At 35.4% G+C, this 10,372-nt stretch overlaps 1 protein-coding gene across 1 annotated transcript; it reads left to right on the top strand.

Annotated features, from left to right (window-relative positions):
• Nucleotides 1-4,618: 4,618 nt before the first annotated feature.
• Nucleotides 4,619-6,546, top strand: LOC131034036 (L-type lectin-domain containing receptor kinase SIT2). The gene is made up of 2 exons (XM_059215894.1): nucleotides 4,619-5,892; nucleotides 6,000-6,546. Exons 1-2 carry the CDS (start codon nucleotides 4,619-4,621, stop codon nucleotides 6,544-6,546), a joined length of 1,821 nt encoding a protein of 606 aa, XP_059071877.1.
• Nucleotides 6,547-10,372: the final 3,826 nt, after the last annotated feature.

Genomic DNA, 10,372 nt, shown 5'->3' with positions numbered 1-10,372 from the left:
ATTTTACCCTGAGTTTTTAATGTTGATAGATGATTTTCTGAAATAACGAATGAAAGCACGACACCAAAGAGACAATCATTTTTCTTAATCTAAACAATAAGTGTATGTTCTGCAAGGATGTGTTCAAATCCCCAATGTTTCAACAGGTTTAGATACAACATGCATTTCAATCAGACTCTTTATTCAAGGGTCATAAGCAATATCATAGCCCACTAGTCTCGATACTCCATCAGCTCAAACAGTCGTGTCACCCCCTAGGGGGTACCCATTTTTTTGCCTTTTGCCAGAAATTAACCCAAAGTGAATTGCTTCACAATTGAGTAGCTATATTGGGAGATATATGGTGAGTAATCTTGGGGGTGGATTCTTCCCCACCCTTGCACTATGATATTGCAAATGTCTGGTTACCGACTCGGCTCAAAGTTTCTATGCTAAGGTTCATAATCAAGCTTCATGTTCGGTCGTTGGTGATAAACTCCCTCAGGAGGCTTCCCAACCTTTAGAACAAAGGCTTTACATATCTCAAGCATACTGGGGGAAGGCTAATCGCTGTGTGCAACCGTTGAAAAGGACTTTCGTCACTTTCCACTTTTGATTATAGTGGGTTGGAACACTTGGCTTCAAAGTTGTTTCCCACTTAGGTCGTTCCCTTCACACCGGCCAAAGAATGGCTTTAAGAGTTTTTCAACCCCTCGGGAAGGCAGACCTGCTAAAGAATTTATTGCTTGAATTAAAGAAATCTTAAGAGTGGTTTGGCTTTTTGGTCACCCAGTTAAGGGGAGAGAATATACCTTCCACTTTCGAGATAAGGCAATCAAATTGTTCTTTTTAACCCTTCAAAGCAATGATTTGTTTAATCCTATATGGAGATGTTGCTCCGTGAAAACATGATGTTCTTTTTAACTTTTCAAGGCAATTATTTGTTTAATCTGAAAAGAAGAACTTGGTCAACAAAATGAACACGACGTTTCGTCAACAAAAGAAATTGATTGAAAGGGGAAGATCTTCCCTCTTTAGCTGAAAAAGACTTTTGAGACTTGTTGTGATTCTTTACTTTGCAAAAACTAAAAATGAATCCTTTTATGCACCAAAGGATGGTGAAGTTATTTTTAATCCATTTGTTTGCAAAACTTTGAAAAACAAAATTGATTTGTTCCTTTTATAACCCAATGTAAAAAAATTATCTCCTAGAAAAGCAAGGAAAAATTTGTTTTGTGGTTTTTTTTTAAAGCCCAAAATAAAAGTGAGTTCAATTTTAAGAAGAATCAAAAGAAGTTTATATCTTAACTAACTTAACTAAGTTATTAAAAACCTTAAACTATTTAATGATCCTAAAACTAAGCTCCCACCTGCAAGAAATTTGTTAAAACCCTGCAAAATTCCAAGTGAAATTGTTAGAAAACCCATGGACTTCAACAAGTCTAATTTTTTTTTATTTTCGGTTACAGTTTTTGTTTCTTGCTTCTGCCTGTGATGCGCTACAGGGTAATCCGGATGCGCTATCGGACAAACCCGATGCGTTGAACTGTGTTCCAGATGCACTACTCTGTTTTTCTCCCGCGCCGAGACCTACAGGAAAGTATTAGTGGGAATGATGCACTAAGGTAAAGACTGTGCGCACTAGAGAATAGACCCCACGGGCCAAACAGTGCGCTGGATGCGCTAAAAGATCCACCAAATGCACTAAGGGATGTTCCCTACGCGCTAATTCTTGTTTCCCGCATACCTGCAAAAGTATTTATTTTTAAAAACCGATTTGATTAATGGGGTAGGGCCCCACGGTGGGTAGCAGAATTGTATGCGGGAAAAGCGGGTAGATGAAACTCAAAATTTGAAAAACGAAGTCTCAAAGAGGCTTGCTCACACACCCACGGGACTTCTTGGTGCAAATTATGGAGTCATGAAGAATGACTCAACTTCCCAAGGTTGGTTCCATGGTTCTCTATCTCACAAGGTCCCTCAAACCAATGCCTTTGCTCTCAGATCATTGAGCAAAGTGGTTTAGGGATGACAAATGCAAGAACGAGGGATGCTTATGGTTGATTTAGTTATGAAAATGCATCCTATCTATGCATGATTCTACAAATATAATAAACTAGATTATAAGATGACAAGATTAGTATAAATACTATCCTAACATGATATACTAGTTTATGAGTTAAGCTAATGATAAAAGAAATACTCTAAAATGCTTATTAGATTAATTCCTATTCCAGAGAGAGACTAGATATATTGATAAAACTGAGCATAAATGAGATACTAAAAGCTTGCATGGATCCATAAAAATGGAGGAAGGAGAGCTCTATTTATAGCAAAAATAGGGCAATGGATGGTCAAGATTTAAAGAGTTAATAAAGGGTCAAGATTGAAAGTTGTCAATCCATGTTTTCAATTTTCACCAATGAAATGGTGACAATTGTCAACATAAGACTGGTTGAGATGAGAGGTAGGAAGCATTAAATGCTTGAGAAGACATGATGGTTACCTTAGGAGGCAAGGGTTAAGGTTAGGTTAGGGTTATCCATTGGATAAAGCTTTTACCCAAGGGGTAAACTCTTGTGCAAAGGTTAAAGGAATAACCATAGTCAAAGCAATAAATGCTTGATGAGACCCTTGGGTTAGATGAGGGTTAAGTTAGTCAAAAAGTCTCTAACCATGCCACAAAGGATTAGTTAACCATTAATGGTTTGAAGACTTTGGGGACAAATTTGTAAGAGTCCTTCCAAATTTGGGGGCATTCAACAAGTTAGCTTGTTGGATAAAGGCTTTAATGCCTTTTGAAGACTTTATTCCAATTTTGGGAAGTGACCTCCTCAAATTTAGGGAAAGGGGATAATGAATAGGTTTGGGCTAATTGATTAGGATTAGAAGAATCTAGAAGAATTTAGGAAGGGGGTTTAGAAGGCAAGTGGGAGATGTAGGATTTTGCAAGTGGATGAGGAATAATAGGATTTAATTAAAATAAATTGCTTTATTTCAATTTGGTTGCAATTTGGGAAATTGAATAAATTAGATTTATTCAATTTGGGATGGACTATTAATTAAATGTAAATTTAATTAAAAGTAGATAGAAAGGGGTTTAATTAAATAAAATGATTTATTCAATTAAATGATGCAAAAGGTTCTAGTGAATTTAACTAAATAAATTAATAATTTACTTAATTAAATAGAGGAATGTAAGTGATTTAGTTAAATTAGATTTAACTAAAATAGAGGAATGAACATAAAATATTCATTTAAGAATATGGTCATTTTTATGCGTCTACAATACTATATTTATATTATGTAAAATAATAAATTTAAATATAATCTATATTTTGAATAAAATAAACATATAATTAGTTAAATATTTAATAAAATTTTTAATTTTGTAATATTCTATTTTAAATATAATTATGTTAAATATTTCTTAAATAAAATAAATATAACAAAATAATAAATATTTTATATTTTACATTATATATTTTATTTTCTTATATTAGAAATAGTAATCGCTACCTCTTTTTCGTCTGATATTATTATTAGGCCATGTGGAATGGAAAACAATGGTAAAAAAAATCCTTAATTTAAATACCTTTTGTGGAAGGGCTTTTACTAACATAGGAGGGAATATATTTTCATGAGGCTTGTTATACAAAGAAAGTCCACATTTAAAATAGATATGCAATCGTAATAAGAAAATAATTTTTTTAAGATCAAAATAATAAAGAAATATAAGCAAAACAATATTTGAGCCTTCACAGTCACCAAAACCCTAGCTTTGCACGAAGATCAACGAGAAAAACTATGAACATAAAACATGGAGTTAGGTTAACAATAGAAGTGGCATCCAAAGCAACCCTGCGCTAAAGATCCGTGAAATAAACCATCTCAAGAATCTGTGTAGGAGTAAACACACAGTTCAGGCAAGGTCTATCTAGCACCCATATTGTATCATTGACCATATTTAATAATTAATTGAAAAATAAACATCTGTTCTATTTTAATTATTAATTAATTAAAAAACATGGTCAATGGTACAATATGGGTGTTGTATAGACAGAGGTCACAGTTCACGCCTAGATGCTTCGAGGAAGGAAAAAGAGCACTGCGAGGAAAACGGAAAGAGATGAATGAAAGGCCAAAATGTCAAATGGTTATCTAACGGCGAGCAAGTTTTGAATCGTCTTACACATCTCTCGTTTAATTAGAACCATTGATCTGCAAAGTTAATTCGTTTATCTCATATAAGATACACCTTCATGTAATTAAAAAACATTAGGTAAAATGGAATGCATTTTTAGAAGTAAACCAAAAGCTAACACTCAACTTACATATATTTTTTATTGATAGAAATATCTTTTCGTTTATATATACATTCTTGGCCTACATGGCTATATTCCTAAAATAGCTATTTTTTATATTTATTTGACCTACCCCGGTGATTTTTTTTGCAATGAGGTTTTTCCAAATAATTGCATGCACTGTAAGCTCTGTCAAATGAATGTACACGTTTGCTACCATTACCTCACAAATGTTGGGGACTTGTACACAGACTTAATGCTACTGGTTTTTTAAAGGAACAAACCCAGTTGTCGGGTTAAGCTATTTAACCCTTTTCTGAGTTAGGAAAGAATCAATGGCAGCCATATCTGTTTTCCTTGTATTTTACCTGTTTATCTGCCCATGGCCGCCTGCCCAAGCTCAGACAACATTCGTCTTTCCCAGACTGAGTGGCTTAACGACTACGAATTTGTCTACCCTGTATTTTCATGGGAGCGCTGTAATGGAACCTGATCTTATAGGCATCCGCCTCACCAATCAATCAGAATACCTCACTGGTACTGTTTTATACTCAGAACCTCTTCGTATGAAAGAAAATGGCTCCAAGAATGCAACTTTATCCTTCAGCACCACTTTCGTATTCGCCATGGCTCCTCCTCCAGATGTTTCAGAATTCGCAGAAGGACTGTGGTTTATCATAACGCCGAACAAAACACATTTGGGAGGCCTACCAGGTTCGTACCTCGGTTTGTTCAATTTAACAAGCATGGGACAGCCCTTCAATCATCTCTTTGCAGTCGAATTCGACACATTTATGAACCCAGAATTCAACGACATCGACGACAATCATGTAGGAGTAGATCTCAACTCTCTTATTTCTGTAGAATCTAAATCTTCAAGTTTCTGGGATGGCAACCGGTCTGTACAGTTAGATCTCAATGGGAGAAAGAATATTCAAGTTTGGATTGACTATGATCATCTGAAAGAGCAGCTCAATGTTACCGTAGCACTGGCTGGTTCCCTTCGCCCGGAAACGCCTCTCATATCTCAGACGAATTTGAGTCTGCCCAACATTTTCGATGAAGAAATGTATGTTGGATTCGTTGCAGGTACCGGAAGATTTGTTCAAGAGCATTATATACTCGCATGGAGCTTCAGTACAAATGGAACGGCACCGGCTTTTAACGCATCTATTCTTCCATTCTTAAAAGACAAACAATCCGATTCCAGTAACATAAAATCTCGACTAATTGTCGGCGTAACAGCAGCTTTCATTGTGTTCTTCGTGCTCATGGTTGCAATTGTTTGGATTAGAAGAATGAATAACAGAGACGTGATTGAAGATTGGGAGGTGGAGTATTGGCCTCACCGAATTAGCTACAAGGACTTAAGAATTGCAACAAAAGGGTTCTCAGAGAAGCAAGTCATAGGATTTGGGGGTTTCGGCAAGGTTTACAGAGGAATCCTTCCTACTAATGGCCTCCAAGTTGCTGTGAAATCTATCTTTCGAGAGACCAGTGAAGGAGTGAAGGAATTCATAGCAGAGATTTCAAGTCTCGGTCGTCTCCAGCACAGAAATCTAGTGCAAATCAGAGGTTACTGCAGGCGGGGACAAAAGTTCTTCATAGTGTATGATTTCATGGAAAATGGAAGCCTGGATAAGATGATATTTAGGGATCCTTGTCAAGTTCTAGGATGGGCTCAAAGGTACGCAATTCTAAAGGATGTGGGTGCAGGATGCTGTATCTTCACGAAGGATGGGAGCAAAGAGTTGTGCACAGAGACATCAAATCTTCAAACGTTTTGTTGGATTCGGAGCTTCATGCAAAGCTGGGGGATTTTGGGCTTGCTCGGCTTTATGGGCATGATGAGAATTCCCAAACCACTCGTGTGGCTGGAACGCTTGGTTACATTGCTCCAGAATTGGTATCCACAGGAAAGGCCAGTACCAGTACGGATGTATTCAGCTTTGGTGTTTTGATGGTGGAGGTTGCGTGTGGAAGGCGCCCTGTAGACTCTTTTTACGATGCTTCTCAGGAAATTTTGTTGGATTGGGTGAGGGAGTTGTATGCCAACAGAAGGCTAATGGATGCGGCCGATCCAAAGCTTGGTGGTTATTTTGATGAAGATGAGATGGAGACAGTGCTGAAATTGGGAATTTTGTGTTGTAATCCTGAAGCAGAAGGAAGACCTGATATGAGAAAAGTGGTTCATATACTCGAAGGTGAAGTGCCCCTTGCGGCCTCTGGTCTTTTTCCGAGTCCCTGGAGATGCAGTGAATGAAGCTTGTTGTACATGAATTGAGGCTATTTTGTTCTGCGTTACAAATGTATTTACTTTCTTTGTTTCGACTAAAATTAGTTGGTTTTGGGATTAAAATGGTGTATACCAGAGTTTTATAGTAATAATATAGCAATCTATCAGTGAACTCTTGAATCCTGATGTTTTTAAGGCTGCAATTCAAGGCTTGGTACATACAGTGTGCGTAAAAGATACCCTGAATAATCTGTCGGTTCTGAATATTTTAAGGCTGCAATTCAAGTTTTGGTAACGTACTAGTAAAAAAAACTTGGTTCTGCTCTCATGTTCTCACAAGACTTCCACTGAAAGAAGTAGATTGCTTTTCTGCGGTTTCTAAAATAAAAGGTACATAGAACATGGACGCATTTAGCCATTGTGGGAGGAGGACACAAGAATGAAAGATAATATGTGGCTAATGTTTCGTTTTATTCACTGCCAAACAGTTAATAATAAAGAAATTGTATTTGATTGGGTATGCAGAAGAAAACATGATAGACGAGGAAGGATAAGGAAAGCAATGGATGGGGTGGAGGAATAATGTTGATTTTTTTAAAGATTGTTTGGTGTGACTTTGGTGGATTTCGTTTGAGGAGTTTGATTTCTAGGTTTAAAAATGTTAAACACTTAGAGTTATGAGATTTCTACAATCTATTATATGATATACTTATTGCTTCTGGATTCGATTGTGTGTGCAATTTTTATCATCAATGTTTCGAATCACACTCTTTGATTGACCTTCCTTGCTCTTTGTGCCCTTTCCTACCCTCCTCCTTTTATTCCTCCTCGAATCTTCAACTCACCATCTTTCATCCCCTTTGAATTCTTGTTCATCCCGATGATGAATCACGAAGTGCAATTCAAAACGTTGATGATAAAAATTGCACATGCAATCAAATCCAAAAGCAAAAAGTATATCAATGTTAAACACGACATTTTGTAGGCTTAATATATTGCTTAGTGTGTGTGGTTTAAGGCTAGATGTTTAAGGATGATGTTGGTTCAATAGATTGGCCTTGGCCCCATTCTATCTAATACAAGACGTGAAATGTAGGTAATTAACAACTTGATACAGGATCAATCACCAAGGAATGTGATGGGAGGTTTCAACCAACATACCAAGGAATACAATTTAATCAGCTTTTATACAAAAGTAAGTATATATATAGTTTGATATCTTATAATCCTTGATGTTTAGATTCCTCTCTTTTGCTAGAAGATTGACTCTTTTAAAATCTTGATATATATGCTCTCCCTATTTATAGATATACAGTTTTATCTATTCCAAAGAGCTTCCTTAGAGAATTTAATACTCTTTCCTAGAAGTTTTGTTGGGTAGGGATATTGAAGTCCCAAAAATAGAGTTCAAAGTCAATTGGGACCAAGTTTATAGTCCTAAATCTAATGCTAGCCTTGGTATATGGTGGATAGAGTTCAATTGCTAAATTATTTTGGAGGTGGCATAAACATTTAACACACTTATAGGTGAGAATCCTTTATTCCAAGTAAATGGGATGAATTGTTGATGATGATATTCTTAGAATGAATTTGGTTGGGAAAGGTTCTATGGTTTGAAACATTATTAAGAAAAGGGCATGTTTGAGGAAGGTTTATTCTAGATTATCGATAAAGGTGATAGACTTTACTCTCTAAACATTTCAACTTTCCCCCATCTCCAACCCTTGATTGATTTTTTCAAGCAACTGAGTGGTCTAGAGCTATAGATTTTAAGAACTCTATCCAATCAAGAAAACATTAGATATATCATGGAAGGACCAAAAAATTGGCCTAGAGGAGAATCATCTAAAGCTTGTGCAACTCTTGCTTCATTTTTTGTGGATAGGCCTTGTCATTCTTTGGAAGGAATTGATATGCTTGCTTGGGTAATGAATCTAAAGAAACTTATTCAATTTCTCTTGGTTATTATTAATTAGAACAAAAGAAAGGTGTGAGTAGATATTTTCTCTGGTTGAAAAAAATTAGAATAAATTCCATTGGTGCAATTTTAATTTTTTAACCTAGTTATTAAGTTGGAACACCTGGGATAATATTAGAAAGAGATGATATCTTAGTCCCTCCAAATGTATTTTATGTGGAATTAGTGAGGAAAATATTTCCAATATTTTTTTCATTATCCCTTCTCCTTAGACATCTAGAGGTTATTGTGGAAAATGTGGAATCAACCAATTATTCAAACCACTTCTTTATTCGAGTCTTGGGAAAGCATGGAGTGTACTTTTATGTTTAAAGCCTCTTTTCTGGTTGTTGCTTAGGATCTTGGCACTCTTTTCACTCTTTGGAAATTGTAGATGGAGTAGAATCATTGAAATTTCAAAATCATCAGAGTCTAATCATTTAGGTTTGGTAGAAGGAATTTGATCAAGGAAACTATTGACATGAAGTTATTTCTTGAAGAATTTATATCCCCATTCGACTCTCATATTTCATGTTTTTTGGAGATTACCCACTTTGATGCTTCTCAAATTCAACATGGCTCTAGGTCGAAGGCTATTAAGAAGGTGAATAGGATTGATAAGTGGACTCCTCCCCTTTTTTGTTTATTTAGAACTAATACTAATGGATCCATGAGGGGTGTTGGTAGAAAAATTTGTACACCTGGGAAGGTGTACAAAATTTTGGTTTCAATCACAATGTGTGAGTTAAAAACTCTCCTAATTCTAAGGGAAGGCTCACTCTTTCCTAATTTAACTATAATCTAAAAACGCTAATCTAACTTTGGTGGGACAACATCCTTTTCTCTTTTTTTAGAAAAGATGATATTCTTTTCTCTTTTCTAAAAAGAAACTACAACTGGAGTAACGAATACAGAAATTTAGGAAATCTCTAGAACTAAAAAGATAATTATATAAAAGGAAGCAAAGTTTCCATGAAAGCGCAAAGTCTTTCATCACTTCCCCGAGACAGGAATCTAGAAGCAGAACTCAAAGTCTTCACTTTTCTACTATCCCATCTACCTTCCAAAATGATTAGTTTGATAACAACATACAACATATAATAGCACAAAGTCTTTTGATATGATGCACTCCAAACTATTACGAATAAGATCAATTACAAGCACAAAGTCTTGTAACTTTTCCCTATTATGAACACTTATATATGCTAATTTAATCCTCAATATTTGCAACACAAAGTCTACAAGAAAATAGATAAAAGTTATTTTCAGCAATTTCACTGAAATCTCAAGTATATGCAGAAAAGTATATCACTGTGACATAAGAACACAATGAATATATGAATAAAGCCTCAACACAAAGTTTGAAACTCAAATCTCTACTTTACATTACTTGAGAATCCAATTTACAAGTATAAAATAAAAAATATTTATCACTGTAAATTTATGTAGAGTTTTCTTGCTTGCTAAAAAGATCCATCATGCATAGAGCACCCTCTGATATATATAGGAGTGGGGCTGAGAGCAAAAAGTGGGAGAAGACCAACTAACTAAGACTCATTCCACAACTAACTATGACTTATTCCAAATTACAGTCTTATTGTCTTTCAACTTGTAATTTGTTTACATTTAATTACAAGTTACAAGAATGCAAGTAATGTGACTACTACAATTAAAAAATTTGGCATTACATGTAATTTGTCAAAGGGGCATTACAAATGCATAATTGAAACTAATCTAAGTGTCTGAGGCACGATTCTATTTACATCATCCTCAATATAAGAGGTCTTTATGTTGCTACAAGATGCTAGCACTTGAAGTATTCAAGATCGGTGAAGGTATTTGTCCAGGAACATCAACTTGCATCATTGATAATTTTTATGTCATTTGCCAATGAAC

The sequence above is a fragment of the Cryptomeria japonica genome, chromosome 2 (assembly GCF_030272615.1).
Source record: "Cryptomeria japonica chromosome 2, Sugi_1.0, whole genome shotgun sequence".
Taxonomy (NCBI): domain Eukaryota; kingdom Viridiplantae; phylum Streptophyta; class Pinopsida; order Cupressales; family Cupressaceae; genus Cryptomeria; species Cryptomeria japonica.
The sequence above is the reverse complement of the archived record's forward strand: the minus strand, read 5'-3'. Positions and strand labels throughout refer to the sequence as shown.

Coding starts and splice junctions, on each gene's coding strand:
- LOC131034036 (XM_059215894.1), top strand. CDS start 4,619: ATGGCAGCCATATCTGTTTTCCTTGTATTTTACCTGTTTATCTGCCCA. Junction 5,893..5,999: donor GGACAAAAGTTCTTCATAGT/GTATGATTTCAT, acceptor ATGTGGGTGCAG/GATGCTGTATCTTCACGAAG.